At 41.0% G+C, this 23,698-nt stretch overlaps 1 protein-coding gene across 1 annotated transcript in view; it reads right to left on the bottom strand.

The window, feature by feature from the left end:
• VIRMA (vir like m6A methyltransferase associated) overlaps positions 1–23,698 on the bottom strand; it is a 52,566-nt gene that overhangs the window by 1,879 nt on the left and 26,989 nt on the right. Inside the window, exons 11-22 of the mRNA XM_056854092.1 lie at positions 21,983–22,065; positions 20,251–20,344; positions 19,194–19,738; positions 18,165–18,400; positions 17,158–17,410; positions 15,527–15,744; positions 14,066–14,198; positions 12,297–12,449; positions 10,650–10,810; positions 8,704–8,800; positions 1,513–1,679; positions 71–402 (exon numbers count right to left, since the gene is read on the bottom strand). Coding sequence (XP_056710070.1) covers positions 71–402; positions 1,513–1,679; positions 8,704–8,800; positions 10,650–10,810; positions 12,297–12,449; positions 14,066–14,198; positions 15,527–15,744; positions 17,158–17,410; positions 18,165–18,400; positions 19,194–19,738; positions 20,251–20,344; positions 21,983–22,065 — 2,472 coding nt within the window. The remainder of the gene's footprint in view (positions 1–70; positions 403–1,512; positions 1,680–8,703; positions 8,801–10,649; positions 10,811–12,296; positions 12,450–14,065; positions 14,199–15,526; positions 15,745–17,157; positions 17,411–18,164; positions 18,401–19,193; positions 19,739–20,250; positions 20,345–21,982; positions 22,066–23,698) is intronic.

Genomic DNA, 23,698 nt, shown 5'->3' with positions numbered 1-23,698 from the left:
ACCTTAACCCAGAGGGCACCGCGCCCTTCCTTAAAGCCCACATATCTCGAAGGGACCTAAGAATATATACCTTTCGAAGCAGGAGGTGTGAAGAAACGGTTCTGGCTGTGAAAGACACCTCGCCCTCCTCGGTTCCCTGAGAACCCACCACGTGAAGAGATCTTCTGTGAAACCTTCGGTGGTCTCTTGGGAGGCGGTATCCCATCCGGTGGAACCACTTCTTTGCTTTCGGCAGCCACAAAATCATCCACGTGCATAGAAGGCGGCCTGCTAGTGTTCTGCTTCCTCTGACGGAAGATATCATGGGGCCGGATGCCTTGGCCAAACGCTCCCCTGCCTCTTCCTCTAGGAGGGGGCACGATATGGGCTCTCTTGGCAGGTTCGATGTACTCTGACTTCCCGCTGTTAAGGCCCAAAATATTGGCATGATATCTTAAGTTAATGCAAGACATATTGTCTAAAGAACATCAGACAGAAACTTCCTTTCTCTTTACGTTTTCCCCCTCCTCACACCAACGATCTAAATGAGCATGAATTGCTCAAGCAAGTTTTAGAGGGGTCATAAGTATAAAAGAGCAGCTCCAGTTTACAAGATCTGCCAAATCTTAGCACTGAGCCTCGGTTCTTTGGATTGGAAGACAAGCAAAGTGTTAGATGCAGTTTTTTTTCCATGGCAGCCTTTTCTCAGGACTGCGTTTTAATACCTACATCCTCTTCCCTCGCATATTGGAATTGGCATTGACATTGCCTTACTTAATGGTACTGGCTGCTTTGTTTCTCTTTAGCATACTGGCACGCGTCACTGGATGATGGTTCTCTCCCTTGCAAGCAAAACAGCTGTGGCACTCCCAAGCCCACCCATTCTGTGCCGCCTTCTATGTTCTAAGCCTCTGTCATGTCACAGCCGATTCTATACTGGGCAGATCTGTTTATTAAGTGTTGGGAGACCATGAGGTCCCTCCTTCCAATGCAGGCACTTGTACATTTCTTTAGGATAAAGTAGCCTTTAGGAGACATCATATGTGCATTCTACTTTCCATTAGCAGCAAGACCTGTACTCTTCTGCTTCCAGTTTGAGCCACATTTGGTATCTCACAGTCACATCGGAATGAGTTTGTAGTAGTCACGTCAGATAAAAAAAGAAACCTGGCTTTCCAGAGATGTGTTGAGGGGGAGTTAATAGCATAGTGAGCCCCTTCAAATTAACACAGTCCATTTGAATCCTCCTGTACTATACAGGTTGGATCAAACCAGCTTTTCTGTTAGTGAAAAAGAAAGGAAAGGGTCCTCCTTTGACCACCAAAAATGTTGCGCTTGGTGCTCATGGGACCTAAAGGGACAAAAGGCATATGCAGCAGAGGCTAGAACATAAGAGAGGAATTGGGTAAGTAAGATTGAGGGGGAAAGGTGGCTGGATCGAACCCTGCACTTGCAACCCATCCACCACATTTGTAATGAGGAAATCCCAATCCCCGACAAGGCAGCTGGTGTGTGCACACAACCACTGGTTACCTGGAAGTTATGAATGTCTCGTGCTTGTGTTTGCCAAGTTTAAAGCCTTTTGTGGTTTTTGCCCGACCAGGAGAAGATGGCTCTGATAAAAATGACCTCTCCAACTCTGCCTGCAAGTCAAAATCGCTGCATCCTTTTTCTGACAGGTCGATTAAGTCAACTTTTACCTGTGAAAGGAAGGAAACCACTGCATTTTAATAATTTCCAAACTCAAATGTAGGTATTCCAGTATCAGTGATGCAAAGGAGCATGACGCCACAGGGGTGGTTAAGTGAGCAACCTACATGAATGGGGGTGAACTTGTTAATATAGTCCTCTTAACCCTGATGAATTCTGACCTAAGATGCTTAAAGTTACTCTAAGGCTGGTCTGGTTCAGATCAGTCATCTTAAACAAAATGGAACTACATACCTGTTCAGCTGGGAAGTACGGGGAAGAACAACTTAAAGTGTCTCTTAACACTGAGGGAAGCCTTTTGCTCAGAGATGGGTCTTTCAAATAGATTTCTATAAGCAAATGACCCCCTCAAAAAGACCCCAAATGTTTTAACTCCACAGGATATTGTGCTATGATGAAGAAAAATAAGTTACGCAACTTGTTTTTTTTAATAAATTTTTGTTTAATTCAAGTACATTTGTCCATTAACCAATCATATAATATAACAACGTTTTCTTATCCTATCTAATATATGTTTCTTTAACTTCCCCTCTCCCCTCCTCTGTCTCTTTATTGTCATTGTTACTCTCTTTGTATTTATTATCTAATTCTTTAAGTTACGCAACTTGTAATTGTGTTCTATGAAAAATGGCTGCAAGTATTTTCTGAAAACAGGAGCTGTCAAGAAGTTGCAAGACTACTGAGGAAAAGGAAAGATTTTATGGAGATTGTTCAATGTTTAAGACTTAGTGGAATCCAATTCAGATGGGAATATCCACAGGGTATCTCCTTCACTTTCAAGGCAAAAAGGTTTAAGTATACAGAAGTGGATAAGGCGGAGCAGTTTTTAAGAAGATATGAGGCAGACTTGGTTAAACCTACTAAACCAATCAAGCAAGTTCCAACTAGAGAATCTACAGAAGAAGAAAAGGCATCTGAAGCAGCTGGAGGTGGAGATTTGCCAATAGACTCCTCTGAGGACTCTCCAATTGAGGAAGCTGAAGACTAAAGAATGGGGGGATGGGGGGCAATAAGTGATATGGTTGTTAATGTTGAATGTGAACAATTATGGGATCTAACTGACTTTTGATATGTTACAGGTTTTATCTTGGAACATCAATGGATTGAACTCTCCTAATAAAAGGAGGAAAATATTTCACCATCTACACAAAAGTAATGCTAACATTATTTGTTTACAGGAAACTCATATACTCCCAAAGGATATATTTAGATTGGAACATGTAAGGTTGGGTACACTCTTCACGACGTGTAATAATGCTAAAAAGACTAATGGAATAGCTATGTATATACCTATCTCATTGGAACCAAGAGTTGTTTATCAAGATACGGAGGGAAGAGTTTTGTTGGTTGAAATAACATCTGGATTTCAGAAGATAATGCTTGTGGGAATATATGCTCCTAATATAAATCAAAAAATATTTTATGATAAATTAGCAATATTATTAGCTGAATATGCCATAGAAAAAATGATTTGGATGGGGGATTTCAATGGTGTTAAATTACCTAAGATAGACAGATCTGGGAAAAAGAAAAAAGCGGCTAATGAAGGAAAATTGCCAGGGGTCTTTGATGCTCTTACTGATCAATGGAATATGTTTGATGTTTGGAGATTGGCACATGGAAATAAGAAAGGTTATACTTTCTTTTCACAAAGACACCTAACATATTCCAGAATAGACATGTTGTGGCTTTCGAAAGGCCTAATAGAGAAATCAGAAGATCCAGAAATTTTACCCAGAGTTTTGTCAGATCACAATGCTGTTTCAGTTAAAATCCAATTGGGAGATAGAGGATATAAACCCTGGAGAATTAATGATTTTCTCTTAAAAAATACTAAAATAGTCGCTAAATTGAAGATGGAAATACAGAACTATTTTAAAGAAAATACAGATAAGGGTACTCGTGAAGATATAGTTTGGGATGCTGGTAAGGCAGTAATTAGAGGATTATTAATTCAACAAAATACAAGATGGTATAGGGAAAGGGAGAACAAGAGAAAACATGTATTAGATGAAATAAAACAAGGGGAAAGATACTTAAGTAGGTTGCAAGATAGAGCAAGTAAATATGAACAGCAGGTGAAGATTAGAAATTGGCAACAGCAATATGAATTTTTAATTGCAGAAGAAATTGAAAGAAAACTTATGTATAATAAACAAAGATTTTTTGAACATGCAAATAAGCCGGGGAAAATGTTAGCATGGCAACTTAAGCAGAAGGAGAAAAAAATACCAATAACTCAAATTAAAAGGAAGGGTAAGATTACAAGAATAAAAGAGGAGATACTTGAAACATTTGTAGAATTTTATACAAACTTATACAGTAAAAAGGTATCTTCAGAGGTAGAAATGGATATGCATCTTACTAAAGGAGATTGGGGGAAAATAACACAAGAAAATAAAGATTTTCTGGATCTTCCAATAACTAAAGAAGAGTTGGAAGAGGCAATAAAGAAAAGTAAATTAAATAAATCTCCCGGTCCAGATGGATTTAATGCATCCTACTATAAAATATTTAAGGACCAGTTAACCCCTTATCTATTGGAAGTAATGAATTTAGGATTGATAGAAGGGATTATCCCTCAAACTTGGAAACAGGCAAATATAGCATTAATACCAAAGGCAAATTCTGATACATTGGAAGTTAAAAATTTTAGACCAATATCATTGTTAAATACTGATTACAAATTATTTGTAACAGTTTTAGCTACAAGATTAAAAAGAGTACTAAACCAAGTAATACATGAGGATCAAGCTGGTTTTTTACCAGGAAGGTTGATGAGTCAGAATGTGAGGGTAGTAATTGATCTCTTAGAATATGCAGAGCAAGATACAACACCAATAGCTTTGATATTTTTGGACGCTGAAAAAGCTTTTGATAATGTTAATTGGCAGTTTATGTTTAAGGTATTAGATTCTATGGATTTTGGTGAGAATTTTAAAACAGCTATAAAAGGTATATATACACAACAATCTGCTAACTTGATTATAAATGGGTCGTTATCACCCAAAACTGAAATTCAAAGGGGAACGAGACAGGGGTGTCCTCTTTCCCCTTTATTGTTTATTTTAGTATTAGAATTATTATTGCATAATTTTAGAAATAGTGATGTAGTTGGTGTACGAATAGGTAGAAATCATTATAAGTTTAAAGCATATGCGGACGATGTAGTATGTTTTTTGACTGATCCGATTGAACAAATTGACAGATGGAATAAAATTTTGGAGGTTTATGGAAAGCTTTCAGGGTTTAAAGTTAATAAAACTAAAACTAAGATTTTAACTAAGAATATGACTCTCTCACAACAACAAATATTAATAAAAAAGACGGGGTTTAATATTGAAAATAAAGTTAAATATTTAGGTATATGGTTATCAAACAATAATCTTAACTTATTTCAAGATAATTATGTGAACCAATGGCAACAGATAAAAAAGGATCTGATAAGTTGGGAAAAATTGCCATTATCGTTATGGGGAAGAATTTCAGTAGTTAAAATGATGCTATTACCTAAAATGCTTTTCTTGTTTCAAAATCTCCCAATAGTTAAGGGTGTACAGATATTTGATGTTTGGAAAAAAGATATTATGAGATTTCTCTGGGGTAAAGAAAGACACAGGATTGCATATAATAACTTAATTGAGCAAAAAGATACGGGAGGATTTGGATTACCAGATTTGAAAATGTATTATCAAGCAGCATGCTTCACCTGGATTAAAAATTGGATTCTCTTAGAGAATCCGAAACAATTAGAATTAGAAGGTTTTAAATTGAGATTCGGGTGGCATGCTTACTTGTGGTATGATAAAGAGAAAGTAAATAAAGAATTTAATTCTCATATTATCAGGAAAAATTTATTGCAAATTTGGAATAAATATAAAGAAGTTTTTGAAAGTAAAACACCCGGTTGGATTAACCCTATAGAAGCATTTATGAGAAGAGGTGTACATTTAAATTTGGATTGTGATAACTACAGAGAAATAACAGAATACAAAGATGGTATATGGGTACTGAAATCAAGAGAAGAAATTCTGATTAAAGATTGGTTTATGTATTATAAACTAAGAGATGTTTTTAACAAAGATAATAAGTTGGGTTTTAATCAAACCAAATCAAAATTTGAGATTATACTATCTAAGGGAAATAAAGGATTGATAGGTAGGGTTTATAAATTACTTATAGAAATAAATTTAGAACAAGAAAGGATTAAGTTAGTGATGCTGAAATGGATGAGAGACTTAGGTTATAATATAGATTTGGAAATTTGGGAAAAGTTATGGGAAAAAGAATTTAAGTTTACAATTTCAAATGAAATAAGAGAGAATTTGTATAAAATGTTTTATAGATGGCATATAACCCCAGTATTATTAAGTAAAATGAAGAAAGATGAGGAAGCTATATGTTGGAAATGCGGTACAGAAATAGGCACATTTATGCATGTTTGGTGGTTTTGCAAAAAAATAAGGAGGTTTTGGAGATTAGTTTTGAATGAAACTAATAATTTGATTAAATCAAAAATTAAGAAAGACCCCGCCTTTTGTTTATTGGGTATACCAAAAAAAGATCTGGATAAAGGTGATAGAGTCATATGCCAATATAGTTTTGCTGCAGCAAGAATTATAATTGCTAAAAAATGGAAGCAAACAAATAAACCTTCAATCAAAGAGTGGCGAGAAAAATTATGAATGTATATGCGGATGGCCAAAATTACAGCATTTTTACATGATAAAGATATGGAGGAATTTAAATGTACGTGGGTAAAGGCCACCGCATATTGGGATAAAGTGGCAAAAACGGATTTTAAAAGTATAGTTAACGAATTATAGTACAATATGATTTTTAATATGATATAATAATAGATTTTTTTTCTGATATGTCATAACACTCCATCGGAAGTCCTATGGTGAAGGGCACTGGTGGGGGGATGGGTTCTGGATTCAGGGCATATGGCTTATAGAGTGATTTGAATATTGTATTAGCGGATAAATAGTGTCCTGAACATGTAATTTCTGTTTTTCTTTTTATGTATATGTACTTTTTATTTTTTTATTATTTTTTTTGTGTTTATTATGAAAATAAAAAAAATTATATATAAAAAAAAAGAACTGTCTGATATATGATGTTTTAAGTGAGGTTTTAGAACAGAGTAATATATGGTTTTAACATTTACTCAGTCATGGTAGATTAGAGCTTTTAGGTAAAATTAAGGTACCCCTAATTTCACCTGGAATAAAGGGAAGGATGTCAAGAAGTTGAGGTCTCTCAATTTCTTGGATTGCATGATTTTTTGGTTCAGGCCTGGGAGGCCTATGAATTTTGTGTTATTGGGATTTTAGACCAGAAAAATAAGTTTCCTTTTGAAAACTGCTTCTGTGGAGAGGGTAAGCCCCAGCTGGTGCTAGTTAACCTCTCCCCTTTTTGGAATGCAAGGCCATGCATTGCCATAGTAACCAATCAGTCAGCCATCATGACGATGTCCAGGTGCAGGTAGTTCTGCAGGCTTCCTCACCTGAACACATCTCTGAGTCAGCAAGTCTGACCAAGCGATTAATTAACAGCTAAGTGCTTGCGTTTTCTCAATTGGCCTCTATGAGCTCATGCCACTGAGAAAACGAATATAAGGACCAACCAACCCTTGAGAAAACTATGCATGCTTTGGGGTACAGCAGGAGAGCTGTGCTGGCTGCATCACAACCCATTTGATTTTGGCCCTTGAGGGGGAAACTCTGGTCAAGCTGACCTGCTTGGAGAAACCTTTGGACAACCTTTTGAAACTCTTGAATGCTGGAAGCATCTTTGGAAGTTGGTAACTATAAACCTGATGCAAGAAACCTTTGCCAATCCTTTTGAACCAAAAAGGCTTTTGAATGTATTAGCTAGTTATGCTAAATAGTTTATTGTTTTCTTGCTTAACACTTCATGACTTTTCTTTCCTGTAAACCAGCTTGAATCTTATAAATAAATTGTTAGCCTTTAAATGGCTTGTGTCTGTGATTTTGGGATTCCAAGCCTAAATTCTAAGTGCCTTGTGTGAGTGTAAAACCACCTACCAAAAACCTAAGACATTTTGGGAGTGTAATCTTTCCCTGGCAGGCCTCTACCTTGCAGGGTAAGCGTTGCACTCAATTTTGGAGTAAGTTGGGAGAGGATTGCCCTTATCTTCCCCCTGGAGCTCAATCTTTTGAAAGGGCTGGTGGCAGCTACTCCTTGGACTTGGGGCGAAAGCCTGGAGTTCAAGGTTTTGTCTTTTGAAAAACCTTTGACCAAACCAAAGCAGCCTCCAACTGGTGGAGACAGGTTGGGGAGCTCTTTGACAGGAGCTACAGCCCCCAACAGATCAAGATCAGACCTGGCTAAGGAGGAAGCGGCCTGATATCACGGTAACAAAATATGTGGGGTGACACAGTGCCAAAAACATACCAGGCGCTGCAAAGAGGAGCCCACTATAGAGAGAGTCCTGTACGTCGTCATGAATCAATGTTACCTATACACGAACTCCAAAGAACACAGCCCTGTACATCACAGAGACCCCTAGAACTATGTGTATGCGTAACCATGACACAAAAGGGGACCCTAAAGCTATTACACAGAAACCAGTATCTTAAGATCCCAACATCCACTGGTGTGTTCTGATGGGGGCAAAAAGCAAGACAAGGCCCACGAGTCAGGCTGATACAAGCAAGCCTGATAAGTATGAAAGCCAGATGTCGTAATGACACCAAGAACCAAGCTAGATATGACTGGAGACAGAGGGCATTCATTTGGGGGCAATGTGACATATGTTAGAACACAAACTTTGTCCCTTTGGATTAGGCAATACACAGAAGTGTAGGAAAAACTGTGCCCAGGTCTCTGTTCTCAGCCCTGAAGAGAGGGATAGCCACCTGATGCCACCCCCTGACCAAGGAAAAAGGTAGAAAAGGTCCAGGACAGGGTGGGCATTGTGAGCTGCTTCGGCTTCCTACTGGGGAGAAAGGTGGGGGATACATTAAGTAAATAAATAAATACATTTACCATATCTAGGTCAGTTTCAATTTCTTCAGCCTGGAATGGTGAGAACCACATTGACTTCAACTGGTCATCCATGACATCAGCCAAGATATATGCAGTCCTGTAATACCAATTCAGTTTTTATTAGTGGTAAGCATTTTCGGTTACATTCTCCAGCTCCTCTGGGCAACCTGTACGTGAAGAAGTTTGTGCCACCTCTCCAGACCTGTTCAAGGCAAAGTCATGACTAAAACAGCAAAACAAAACCACCCAAGGCAATAAAAACAAGTCAATAACAATTTATGCCCATTAAAAACAAGCCAAGCCAATAAAAGAAATCAAAACAAGTCAATCAAGACAAGGCATAAAAGCACATGAAACAGAGTAGTCTATAACAATATTGATTTAAAAAAATTCATCAGGCTACGAGCAGACCATAGAACAGCTAAAAAGAGATGGAACCCTTAGTTAGAAGTGGTAAAGAGAAATGTTTTGGCCTGGTGCCCAGAGGAAAGTAGGCACCAGGCAAGACTCAAGGGAGAGGGCATTCCAGAGAAGCACCAACACCAAAAAAGCTGCCTCTAGTTGCCATTTGCTTCACTTCTGCAGGTGAAGCCACACGGAGCAGAGCTTGAGATGATCTTAGATGATGGGCTGGGCAATATGGGAAGAGGCAGCCATTCAAGTGCCTAGCCCCAGCCATTTAAAACACTTTGAATTGTGCTCAGAACCAGATGGGCAGCCAGTGTAGATCTTTCAGCGCAGGGGTGATACCTCTCATACCTATCAAGTGTCCCTCCTGTCCTACTCCTTCATCTGTGCCTTCTAGAGTAAAGCATTTCTTTATATATGTCTGCCTTTGCCACAATCAGGTCCTCCTGGGTCCGGATTTGTTATTTTTTAAAAAATAAAGCTCTGTTCTTTCCTGTCCAAAATTGATGGAAACCCCTCTGAAGAAGTTACCATGTCACTTCTACATTCTCTCCAGCACCAGGAGGAGGAAGAGGAGGAGGAGAGTTGGTTTTTATATGCCGACTTTCTCTACCACTTAAGGGAGACTCAAACTGGCTTACAATCACCTTCCCTTCCCTCCCCACAACAGACACCCTGTGAGGTAGGTGGGGCTGAGAGAGCTCTAAGAGAGCTGTGACTAGCCCAAGGTCACCCAGCTGGCTTCATGTGGCTGAGTGGGGAATCAAACCCAGTTCTCCAGATTAGCCTCCACCACTCATGTGGAGGAGTGGGGAATCAAACCCAGTCCTCCAGATCAGACTCCACCACTCCAAAGCACCACTCTTAACCACTATACCATGCTGGCTCTCTAGTTGTTCTGTTGTTGTAAAATATGCATATCCTACCCTTCTACCCCACCAAGGGCACGGTTCAAAATAAATACAAGGCACAAAATGAGACACAAATAGCAAGCCCAAGTTAGAAGCAACTAAAAGTAGTTTTGTAAATGTTTGCAGCAAAAAATAAAGAGAGAGAGAAGAGAAAAATACATTGGATCCCTGCTCGGTTCAAAAAGAAATGACAGGTATTACCATCGGGGAAGATGGTAGAATTAATACTGGGTTTATTCATTGCCAACACAGTTCCAGCCTTTTGAAGAAAGGCAGGCTCCAATGAGCCCCTGAACAACGTTGACCTAAGCAAGAATAAGGTAAGTCAGAAATACCAGAGAAGCTTGCCAAAGAATTACTTGGGCAATCTGAATTTTGAAAAGTCGGCGACTTTTATTTGTCACCAAATAATCCTGAAGGAGGATTATTGCAAAACCACAACCTGTCTATCACCTGTGAGAAAAAAGAGGGTGCGGCAGTGGAGTTAAGGAACCTCCGCTGTAATGCAGGAAGTGCTTGATTTAAATGAATACATTTTTTTTTAGTCCCAAAGGCAGTAACGCACAAAGCAGAACTTCATTCATTTTAATTCTCTTGCATAAAAATAGGAATGTTTGTGTACTTCACCTGTTATTAAAAAGATTCTGGAGAGATTCTGGGGGAGGCAGAACTGGTTCCACATCCTGGTCACTCAGAGGACAAGGATCGCCGGCAGATTCCAGCATCTGCCGCAGTCCAACTACATTGTCCAATAAAGCCTCCAGGCTGTCATCCTCTTTAGAACGCTCCTGTGCAAGAAATAGTCCACTTCAGTTCTCTTTAAGTATCCTTCTTACTTGACACAGACATAGCAGATAATTGGCAATTCTTTTTAGATTCACATTATCTACATAGAACCTTCCCAGTCTGCAATTTTGGATCAGTTATTATTCAAGCTTCTGATGAAACTATGAGGCAGTTATACCCTGATGATTTTTCAATAGAGGTCCTGAGACTTTCATTTTTTCCCCAAGGGCAGTTGTGAGAATCACACTGTTGCCCAATTATTTCACTACAGACTATGACTGGGTAACTTGAATATAGTATCCAATCTTTGACATGCTAACTCATTATTGGGGGAGGGAGGGAAGTGGCTTTTGCCTAAAATGGGAGACCCATATTAAGTTATCTCCATAACATCTAGTTCAGCATGAATGTTTTGATGTCAGTACAATGTGCATTTCCATTAAAAAGGTAAAGGTCCCCTGTGCAAAGCACCGGGTCATTCCTGACCCATGGGGTGACGTCACATCCCGACGTTTACTAGGCAGACTTTGTTTACGGGGTGGTTTTCCAGTGCCTTCCCCAGTCATCTTCCCTTTACCCCCAGCAAGCTGGGTACTCATTTTACCGACCTCAGAAGGATGGAAGGCTGAGTCAACCTTGAGCCAGCTACCTAAAAACAACTTCTGTCTGGATCGAACTCAGGTCGTGGGCAGAGCTTTTGTCTGTAGTACTGCAGCTTACCACTCTGCGCCACGGGGCTCATTTCCATTACCAAGTACATAACTGGCAGCCACTTGTGGGGTGAAGAATGTACACTGTAATAAGACCCCATGACCAGACAAATAGAACTTGTTGGAGAGGGGGGAAGAAGAAGAAGAGTTGGTTTTTACATGCCGACGTTCAAGGAGAATCAAACCAGCTTACAATCCCCCTTCCCTTCCTCTCCCAACAGACACCTTGTGAGGTAAGTGGGGCTGAGAGAGTTCAGAGAGAACTGTGACTAGCCCAAAGAAGAGGGAGAAGAGACATTTGTCACAGGATGACCATTTTCAACAGCAATACTAAACGTTCCGAAGCGAGCAATGGAACAACTTTTTCATTGGGCTGGTTCACGGTCTTCCTAGTACATAAACTGAAGATTCTGTGGGAGTACGTCTTGAATTCAGTGTTTACCATCACAACTGCATGTAGGGCATCCAATGCCATTACAGCAGATCTGCATACATTCTTACTGCGTACATCTCACCTACATGATGTGCCCACATCTTCTGGTAACAGAGGGATGGCACATATGTGCCAATTCCTACCTGAATTTGCCCACACTTGCTATCTGAAGTTTTTGTGCAACACCAAAGCCTGTGCCCTCTTCAACTAAGATAAACCTAGACCAACAAAAAGGACTTATTTTACCTTTCTTCCATTAGCAACCATCAACACCTGAATAACAAATGTGCAATACTCCATGATGAAGCGAGATATAATTGGACTGTATTATTTAAATTATGTTACCAAAACTAGTTTCTCCAGTTCAAGGAGCAGGTTCTCAGGAGCTTCTTCTTTGTTCTGTAACTGATATTTTAATTCTGTAGTTGTAAGACCCAGCGTTCTGGCAGGATGGGTTCCATCTACTTCCACAAGACTCCCGTCATCTCCGCAACATCCCTGCGGAACATTAAAAGGTATAGTACATGACAGAGCGCTGTCAAGTTTAAAAGAGACCGCACAGGTGCAACATATCACTGCAAACTGATGATACCTGCTGTATGCATTCTGGGACAATCCAGAAAAATAAATTTACCTGATTGAAAGTTAAGGGGCAAGAGAAATTTTATGAGGCTGTAACAAGTAGTTTGGAGAATAATCCTTTTTTTACTTATATGATTCCACCCCTTAGAAAGCAATCAAGGAGGCAACATTTCTCCCTCAATAGCCACATAACAAAATCAATTTGTGATATGAACATATGAAGAACATATGAAGCTGCCTTCTACTGAATCAGACCCTTGGTCCATCCAAGTCAGTATTGTCTACTCAGACTGGCAGCGGCTCTCCAGGGTCTCAGGCAGAGGTCTTTCAAATCACCTACTTGCCTAGTCCCTTTTAACTGGAGATGCCGGTGATTGAACCAGGGACCTTCTGTATGCCAAGCAGATGCTCTACCGCTGAGCCACGGCCCCTCCCCACATTTTTAAAAATGTTTTTAGCCACTTTAGAAAAGAACAAGAAGTCTCGCGGCATCTAAAAGACTACAGAATTGGTTGTTTTTGACTGCAGCAGACCAATGTGGCTACACCTCTAGTATTTGTTCACTAGGAAAGAAGCACCAAAAAGGATTTAGTAACTTGTTGCTCTGCACTGTGAAGGGTGCAGTGATGGTAGCCGTAGGAACAGGGCAGCTTTGGCAGTCTGCCCCAGGGAAGCTCAAAAGGTACTAAGGCAGTGAGCAAGCCTGGAAGGGAAAACAATGGCTCTCTGGGCCCGGGTGTTTTAAGGCAGAGCGAGATTGTGGAGAGCAGGGAACAGAGAAGAGGAGGAGGAGGAGAGTTGGTTTTTATATGCTGACATTCTCCACCACTTAAGGAAGAATCAAACTGGCTTACAATCACCTTCCCTTCCCCTCCCCACAACAGACACCCTGTGAGGTAGGTGGGGCTGAGAGAATGTGACTAGCCCAAGGTCACCTAGCTGGCTTCATGTGGAGGAGTGGGGAAACAAATCCAGTTCACCAGATTAGCGTCCGCCGCTCATGTGGAGGAGTGGGGAATCAAACCCGGTTCGCCAGATTTAGAGTCCAGTGCTCCAAACCACTACTCTTAACCACTACACCACGCTGGCTCTCCCAGAGGAGGGTGGAGCTTAGCTCAAGGGCCAGGCATGCAGCTGAGTCTATTAAAAGAGAGGAAGGGGAAATAGGAGGCTGGCTGGAGTGAGAAGGCACAGGAGCAGAAAGGAAAGCTGAGACAGCCCAGAGGAGAGGGGGAAGGGAGGAGGAGGAGGAGGGAAAGGTTCCTGCCTCTTCTCCTTTGTCATGTTATTGTAACCCTGAGGTGGGCGAAGATAGCCACACCTTCAGGTACCCGGAGCAGTCAACGGGGAAAAAAACTCATGTATCAGGAAGCAGTGACTGGGCTGGTGCCTCCAAGACCTCCATAGACCCCAGACACGATGTTCCCTTGCCCCCAGAGAGCATCACAGCTATTTATAAGAGCTGAATTGTAGCCCAAGTAGCTAAAATTAAAGTAAAGCATCAGAACAGTTTTCCATAAGTATTTTCTTACCAGCATGTCAGAATTTAGTATCTGTCTCATGAAATCCAAAAATGAAGAGGCAAGTTCTCCAGGGTCCTTACTAAAGCTGCTTACAACTCGCTTCAATACAGTTTGCAGGGCGCCACAGTGTTTTCTTAAAGAACTGTTTAAGTTTCAAAGAGAAATGTTTTAGTCACTGAATTCTTTTTTTAAGGGACACGCACATAAAGAGAATGTGATTAAGACAGCTAAAGCAGCTAAACAGAGACAATTTTGCAAATGCAAACAAATGGCTGCCTGTGTGAGAATTTGTTTATATTCTGACATTGCTAAATGTCAAAGAATTGCACTGCAGCTATCATTCTTTGTTAGATTGTGGATTCCAACCTTGTGGATTACATGACTCAGATTCAATGGAGGATATGAATGTTTGCCAACTGTCTCTTCCCACTACCAACGATAGTCTTCTTCCTCCATGCTGTTCCTTCTATGATAGAATCATAGAATTGGAAGGGACCATCAGGGTCATCTAGTCAAACCCCCTGCACAATGCAGGAAAATTCACCTTCCCACGCCCCCACACCCCTACTCCATGCCCAGAAGATGGCCAAAAAAATCCTCCAGGATCCCTGACCTATCTAGCCTGGTGGAAAATTGCTTCCTGACCCCAAAGTGGTGATCAGCATTACCCTGGGCAAGAAAGAAAGGGCCATGAGAGCCGAACACTGATGCAACACTTCCTGCCTTCCCTCTCATGATCTTCCTAAGGTCAAAGAATCAGCATTGCTGACAGATGGCCATCTAGCCTCTGCTTAAAAACCTCCAAAGAAGGAGAGTCAACCACCGCCGGAGGAACCCTGTTCCACTGAGGACCAGCTCTGTCAGAAAAATCTTCCTCATGTTTAGCCAAAAACTCTTTTGATTTAATTTCAATCCACTGGTTCTGGTTCGACCCTCAGGGGCAACAGAAAACAACTCTGCACCATCCTCTATATGACAGCCCTCCAAGTACTTGAAGATGGCTATCGTATCGCCTCTCAGTCGTCTCCTCTCCTCTATCTTCCAGGAATAGCACTTGGGGGCAATTTTGGGCTGCAGAGAGAGGGGAAAGTCATGCTTCATTGACTAAAACCCTTTCCATCTGCAAAAACTACTAATGGATCCATGCCTCAACTTTCAGCTGGAGACTTACATATCAAAATTCAAAGGTTTCATATTAAATTTCAGCAGTAAGAATATGCACAGTGAGAACTGTTATGGACAAACAGCTTTATGAATTTATGGTCAAGGACTGGAAAACTGCACAGTCCCGCACCAAAACTGATTCTGACACCGAGCACTTTGAACCATTTTTCCATCCCTGTTAACTTTCCACTACGTTTTCTTTTCTAGTCATTTTCTCCATTGCGAGTCCCACTGAAATGAATGTGAGCTACACACACAAAACATACAAGTATACTTAGAAACACCTTGGTGTTAAAAAAAAGGTACCTCTTCAAATGATAGAATCCATAATCGTGCTCCGTAAGGAACATCATTGTCCTAATACAAGTCAGCAAGCAGTTATAGCTGCTCTCGGCATTAGCAAGTGTTTCCATCAGAGAGTCACAGACGGAAGCCAAGAGTTCCTTACTGGGCAGGGAATTGGAAAGCTGCTCCAGCTCGGAGAGAGTGCTTTCTGAAGAGCTTGGCAAGATCAGCGCAATATCCTGCAAAAATAAACCATAGTATTTGAGGTAACCAGGAAGATACCCGCTGTACTTACTGGTCACAACACTACAGGTTACAGCCGGAAGCAAAAAGATAATTGTTATCGACAGAGCAGGATATAAATATTTTTAAAGTAAGCAAACATTTCAAGATAACCCAAAGGCTAGTGCTAGCTTGGTAATTTAATATATATATATATTTGAAGAGCAATCTTGTCCAAACCAGACTTTTGAGATTCACCTCAACTGCACAGTTGCTTGCCACGCAACCACAGGGGGCTGCAGTTCACTAAACATGAATCCAAAACATCTTGGGCACACAGAACTGGTTGCACAGTCCAGGCCTTGAGATGCACACACAGAAGGGAAATCAGAACGAATCAACCTTATCCCCTCGTTTGGCCTCTTCTGCAAACAGAGCAAGAGCTCCACAAGCAATTTCTGCTGATTCCTCATTCTAGTGGCAGCTCACGGGGGCATCCTACCCTATCCCCCAAAGGTCTTCCAATCCCCAGAAATAGCTTTTCGGAAGGGGCTGAAAACTGCAGGGAAAATATCCCCTCTGGAAAATCTTTCTGTTTATAGGATTCAACCCACTGTGTGTGTTTTAAGTAATGTACACTAAAAATGTAAACATTCTGTGCTAAGAAACAGTAATTAATTGCTATTTGAATTAAAAGCTCTAAGATGCAACCTAAAGAGGGCTGGTTCTTACACTCAGCTACTGTAGTATAATGTAACTCAGTACTGCACTGTGAGACCTGATTGTTTGAATCTCCACACAAGCAGCTTAACTTGTTTTTAAAATAAGTAAAACAGTAAGCAGTTAAAAAAATCATGTCCAATATCCATAAAGCCAGAGTTTTCAGAATCTAGCATATAAGGAATGGAAGATGCTCAGGCTCATATACCGGATTTCTTATATATTTCTTGGTCCTGGCAACTGAAATCTGTCTGTTTTTTTACTCATCGCCATATTACAGGGCAATATCACCTAGAAAACAGGGATATCTTTCCTGCAAAATTAGCAGCATCTGGTTAATGAAAGCTTTCTAAAGGGAAAAGTCTATCTATAGAAGTCAACACAACCCAAAACACTAAACACACCCTAGAATTGCTGCATAAGCACTGCTGGGTTAGCTATAATGCCAGAGATCACCTGGTATGATCTTTCATCCTGTTTCAACATCTGACACAGGCTTTTCCCAAGCAACTAGCTTGAAGAAAAAAATCCTGAGCTGAAAGAGGGTTGGTTTAAAAAAAAATCTTCCCCGCCTTTCCAAAGATGTTTTTTGTCTGCTTGGGGAACAACAGCAGAAGCTTCTCTGCTGCATTCCATATCTGCCTATACCTGTGTGTATCCCTGTATACACAATTTTTTTAAAATCAAGATTTTAATTTTTTTAAAAGTACCTGGTCACAGAGGGATTGCAAAATGGAAGCTAGATACTCAGCACACTGCTGATGAACAACGTTGTCCCCAGCAGCTCGCATCAGAGACAACAGCTCCTGGAAAACCTCAGCATACTTCTCGTCACCTTTCACAGTTCCATTAATAAGGTGCAAAATAGCCAGTTTGCAAGCTTTGTGTGAAGCCAAAGCATCCAGCAGGGACAGTAACCGGGTCGTCTGGCCAGTGTACTGCTTCTCTTTGTCTTCTGGATTGCTGAAATGACACCAGCCCTCTTATGAAGACAACACCCATTGCAGCTGTTTGCAATAATTCTCTAAGCATGCATACATGTGGATGTGTTAATGCAGATTTTAGGTTCCATTAGAGTTCGATCCTGATGGAAGTAGGCTTCAGCTGGCTGGCTTAAGATTGACTCAGCCTTCCATCCTTCCAAGGTTGGTAAAATGAGTACCCAGCTAGCTGGGGGTAAAGTGTAGACAACTGGGGAAATCAATGGCAAACCACCCAATAAACATAGTCTGTTTAGTAAACGTCATGATGTGAAGTCTCCCCATGGGTCAGTAATGGCCCGGTGCTTGAGCAGGGAACTACCTTTACCTTTAGAGCACTTTTAACACAATTAATTGAAAGAGAGTCCACTGCACACTGGCTTGCAAGCAAAAAGAAAAGAGGAAAAGGGAAAAACCCCAGCAAGTTTGGATATGACGCCAGCAATCAGCTTGACGAAAAGTGCTGCAAAGAATGGCTTTGAACCAGCCTTCTACAGGGAAGGGTATAGAGGGCCCTCACGGCATCTATCCACATTCTTATAGACATGCTTAATGGGGGAAAATGGGAGATCCTGACTCAAGGCAGCCCACGGGAGGATGATGAGGATGACTGATGAGTAAGGTGAGAAGGCAGAGGTTCTGCATTCTGCCCTCCATTCGTAGTGGTCAAGGCTGAATCCACTGGGATCAATGAGGCTGCCACTCAAGGAACCTTTGGATGACAGAATAAAATCTACCTCTGAAGATCTTCTACAAGCAGATCCAGGACAGTTCTCATAATAAGCAGCGCAGTTGGTGAGGCCAAGTCACACAGCTGGACACAAATACGCCTCAACATGTGCTGAATAGGCTGACAGGTGGAGCCAGAGAAAGACCGCACTATCTCTTGCAGCAATTTCGCTTGAACGTGAAGATGCATGCTCCATAGTTTCCTGGTGTTGAGAGCCACGGATATGTCATGTGGTTCGATAACCTGCCGGGAACAGGACATGCCTTTTCTAAAGTTCAAATACAGACATTTGTTCTGCAGAAAGAAAATAATTGCTGATGGCATGTTTACGCTGTGATGTATACACCACCAGGAACCTTCTAGCAAATGTAAACACAAACATTATTTCTTCCACATGGCTGGAGTAATTCTCCCTGTGTTGGGGGATATGGAATGTGTGAAACAGGGGCTCAGCAGAATAGGCAAATGCTTTATCAAAACCCTGTAAGAGAATAGCCACAAACCTGTGCTAACAGGAAACCCTATAAAACTTCAAGCATTACCAAGCACCTCAGCCCTAGGGCAATTACATGAGAGTCGACTGATGGACAAACTGGCAGGACAGACATTTTTAAATGAATGAATTAAATCTGTTTTACAATGAGAAGGTGGCAGATATTTATATCTATCTAATCTATCTTATCTATCTATCTTATCTATCTGACTTATAACCCTCCCTCCCCAGCAAGCCAGCTCAGATAGATTCCAGCAACTGGCAAGTCATGTGCTTCCACATGAGAAACAGGGTATTTTATTTATATAACAATATGCTAAATTGACTGACAGCTACACAGCTTAGCACTGGGCAAATCATGTGTGTCCCCATGAGTAACAAGGTATTTTATTCTTATAACATTACGCTAAACTGGCTGCGAGCAACACAGCTTCTCACTTGTAAGTTCTTATCTACACATCTTCTTTGTCCCCCTGTTTTATTGGAGCAGATCCACTAGGCATTAAAAAAAACCCAAGTTACTTAAAAACTAAGTAAACATACCTGAGTCGTTTGCATGGGTAGTGGAAGAGGCAGCAATTCAGAAAGCAGGATAAGGCCCGAGAAAAATCCTTCTGGGATTCTCAGTATAGAAGTGAGAACCTCTTTTAGCATTAGTGACCAAGTATTATTGGCCAACGTTTCTTCTGAGATTGTTAGCTTTTCATTAACGCCCTGGGTAAAAGTCAACAGAATATCAACTATATCGTTCTGGATTTTTTGCTCATCACTGTCTAAACGTCCTGAGAGGGGAATAGAACACAGCAGCATGTGTAAAGAAATAAGTGCCGAAGGAACACGCATATCTTTGAACTCAAAGGATCCTCCCCGAAGTAGTTCAGTTAACATGGTTTTCAGGAGCGTGAGGGTGCATCGGGCCATGGAGATTGTCGTGACTCTATGAAGGGTGGTTCCCATGTTAACATGGAGTCTCCAAGGCTGAATAAGGATGCTGTTCAGCTTCTGTAGCACTCGAATAAAAGTGTCCATTCCTTCAGAAGAGAACAGCTGTATAACTGCAAGGTTCCACTTAAGGTCCTTCTGCTGACCTGTAGGAGTAGGACCAAAAAATAATAATAACCACGTCTTGATTTGTTCTCACTGCTCTGTTAAGATTTGGTGTGATAATACACTTTATAAGACCATCTTTTATCAGTGACAAAGAACTTTTCACTAGGTTAAATACCCTGAGGAGAGTTCAGTGTAGCTCCAAAGCTTACATTCTCTGTCACTGACAGAAGATGAAGCAAATGAGCTACTAGTTATTCTCACTGTTTGATGGTAGTCTCAGATACTATAATGAACACATGAACACAAGAAGCTGCCTTATACTGAATCAGACCCTTGGTCCATCAAGGTCAGCATTGTCTACTCAGACCAGCAGCGGCTCTCCAGGGTCTCAGGCAGAGGTCTTTTACATCACCTACTTCCCTGGTCCTTTTAACTGGAGATGCTGGGGGTTGAACCTGGGACCTTCTGAATGCCAAGCAGATGCTCTACTGCTGAGCCACAGCCCCTCCCCATAAACGTGAGTTAAAAAATTCAAACAGTTGCATCATACCTTCCACAGGTGGTGGTGGACATGCAATGTGGCAAAGGACACGAAGTGCCGTAGGAAGACCAACCCCCTCCTGGGTCATCAGGGTATCAATATTCTTAAAAAAAATACAATATGCTTTTTAGTGGAGATCAATATTCAACAACAACAAAAACTGTACCCTTGACATGTGGCCCTGTCCATTCAATGTGCATAGAAGGGGAGTGCTGGCCCCGCCTCCTGCTCACAACCAAACTGGCCCCTTCTACCACCTACACATGTGCAAACTGTAGCACCCAGGCTCTGTCCATTAGGCTCGCTCCCACTTTACATACACAGCTCCTTTCAATTAATATGACATGCAGGTCTAAAAATAGACCTAATCTAATAGGAAGGCTTATTTTGCTCCCTCTGCAACAGGAACCCCCACAAGCTGGGTACTCATTTTACCAACATCGGAAGGATGGAAGGCTGAGTCAACCTTGAGCCAGTTACCTGAAACTGACTTCCGTCAGGATCGAACTCAGGTCATGAGCAGAGCTTTTGACTACAGTACTGCAGCTGACCACTCTGCTCCATGAGTACCCAACTTGCTGGGGGTAAAAGGAAGATGTCTGGGGAAGGCAATGGCAAACCAACCCGTAAACAAAGTCTGCCTAGTAAATGTCAGGATGTGACGTCACCCCATGGGTCAGGAATGACCCAGTGCTTGCACAGGGGACCTTTACCTTTTTACAATAGGAACCAGCTGCCTTCATGCTTTCATAGTCTATATTTTTACAACAAACCAGAGGTTTCTTTAACATTTAGAAAGCAAGAGTGCATATTCAGCATTTAACAGTTAAGACATACCTATCCTATGTTAAGTGATCTTTGTTTAATAACATAAATGCCTTGCTGGATCAGACCAAGTTCATTCATTTTATGGTGCTCTGTAAGAAATCTCAGCAACTAGGTGGCCCACTGATGGGCCATGTTTTACCATCTGCCGCATACAACACACCCAAGACAGGCATTATGACACAGCAACTTTCATAAGAACATAAGAAGATAAGAAAGGCCATGCTGGATCAGACCAAGGTCCATCAAGTTCAGCAGTCTGTTCACACAGTGGCCAACCAGGTGCCTCTAGGAAGCCCCCTAACAAGACAACTGCAGCAGCACCTAATGTAATAGGCATGCTCATCTGATCCTGGAGAGGACAGGTATGCACCATGACTAGCCATGAATACCTCTCTCCTCCATGAACATGTCCACTCTCCTCTAAAAGCCTTCCAAGTTGGCAGCAATCACCACATCCTGGGACAGGGAGTTCCACAATTTAACTGTGGGTTGGGTGAAGAAATACTTCCTTTTATCTGTTTTGAATCTCTCACCCTCCAGCTTCAGGATTGTTATGCAAGGTAATTACTTTAAAAATACAATTCTGTAACGCTACTATTTAAAATAAGATTAACATGTGTACATACTGTTTAAATAATAGCAATCTACAAACATTGACTTTCAATGGTCTAACAAGTTGTAGTTCTAGATGTTTAAACAAGAAACGGTTATAATAATAAAACAATTCCAAATAAATAACATTGCAGCCTTTACATTAATCCTATATGTTTAAACTACAATCAAATGAGTCACAGAAGTCCTCCTCCAATATGCTATAAAACACGACACATGCATTGCAAAAAAATAAACAAACTGAAATTACCTATTGGCAGATTTTTTTTTCAAAAGGTGGATGCTAAATGTTTTTACTAACCTGTTTAATATATTCAATAAGATTTGGGATGCAATTAATCTCAAATCGAAGGGTTTTCAAAGGCTCTAGCCATTTGCCAAGTTCTAAAAACAAACAAAGCAATCTGATGAGTATAAGAGCCCTACTTATGGCAGTCACTTTTGTACAACAGTATACACAAAAATACGAAGCAATACAGCAAAGCAATGTGCCTTTGGTATCAATCAGCTTAGCCTTCAAACCAGATCTGAATGGTTTCAATTCCAATGAAGATGACCTAATGTATACACATGAGCCAAATTCAAAACTTAATATTGTTTGAAATTATTCTGTTATCATCATGCTACATTTCAACTGATCTTATCATCAAATGCAAGAATCAGAACAGCAGCAACAACCCTGCTGAAGCTCCAATGCTTAGGAATGCATGAGCAAACACCTGTTACTTTAATAAATACAATCTAAGATAGACACACATTTCTCCCTACCAGAGTCCTCTCTTATGCCATACCAAAAAACAATTCAAGTTTTGAATTTAGGCTGTAATATTAAACAAACCTGGGGCTAAATTCTATTGATGGCAGTTAACGCAAGTCTTAGAAGGATTTCAGAAGAGGTGGTTTAATGGACTCATCTTAAGGCCATAAAAGGGCCAAGAACTTTGAACAACCCCTACTCTGCTTGCTCAAAACGGTAGCTGTGACTAGCAACTGAAATATCCCATCCCTGGAGTGGTCACTGTTAAATCCCATCTTAGCTATACATGATCTCAATACCGGTCAGGATCTAAAAAGGTACTTGAGATATTAGTAGTAGTAGTAGTAAAGCCCCCAACCTCCTCCGGTGAACTGGGCTCAGGGCAGCTAACAACAGGTTATAAGCCATCTTTCTTTTTCAAAAGAAAAACCACCGGCAGTGCCTAACAAAGAAGTATTACATATAAATTGGTGAAAACCAGTCAGCGTGGTGTAGTGGTTAAGACCGGTGGACTCTAATCAGGAGAACCACGTTTGATTCCCCGCTCCTCCACATGAGTGGCGGACTCTGATCTGGAAAACCGGGTTTGATTCCCTGCTCCTCCACATGAAGCCAGCTGGGTGACCTTGGTCTACTCACAGTTCTCCTAGAGCTCTCTCAGCCCCACCTACTTCACAGGGTATCTGTTGTGAGGGGAAGGGAAGGTGATTGTATGCCAGCTTGATTCTTCCTTTAGTGGTAGAGAAAGTCGGCAAATAAAAACCAACTCTTCTTCAGTATTTTAGGTATGCCAAAGGAATTGGGCTTATGGAATTCTTTACTACTTCTCTTTTAACAGCAGCCCATTCCCATGCCATACCAGAAACTATTTTGGCACGCACACTCCTTTGCCATGCAGTACAGGAGGAGGATGGTTAAGAAACACAAGCATAGAATTCTCTTGGAAATGAGTAACTAAGTTGTGTGGTACTTTGGATCCTGACCACTGCGCTTTAAAGTTGTACAGATGCATCAACCCAAAATGCACTGAATGGAGTGGAGGGGGGGAGTTGTAAGAATAACAGGGGTCACAGATATCTGCCTCCCATCAAAGACTAAGCATTTTCTGCAATTATTGAACGATTGCCTCCAACTGGCCACAAACTAGAGTGCTTTTTATAACAAAACCCACTTTAATAATAGAGGGGAAAACCACAAAGTCTTCAGTGAGTCACCATAGTAATCTGTATAGAAAAAAGGAATCTCATTACACAGATTATC

This window comes from Euleptes europaea, chromosome 8 (genome assembly GCF_029931775.1).
Source record: "Euleptes europaea isolate rEulEur1 chromosome 8, rEulEur1.hap1, whole genome shotgun sequence".
NCBI classification, from domain to species: domain Eukaryota; kingdom Metazoa; phylum Chordata; class Lepidosauria; order Squamata; family Sphaerodactylidae; genus Euleptes; species Euleptes europaea.
This window is presented reverse-complemented; position numbering and strand designations above follow the sequence as displayed.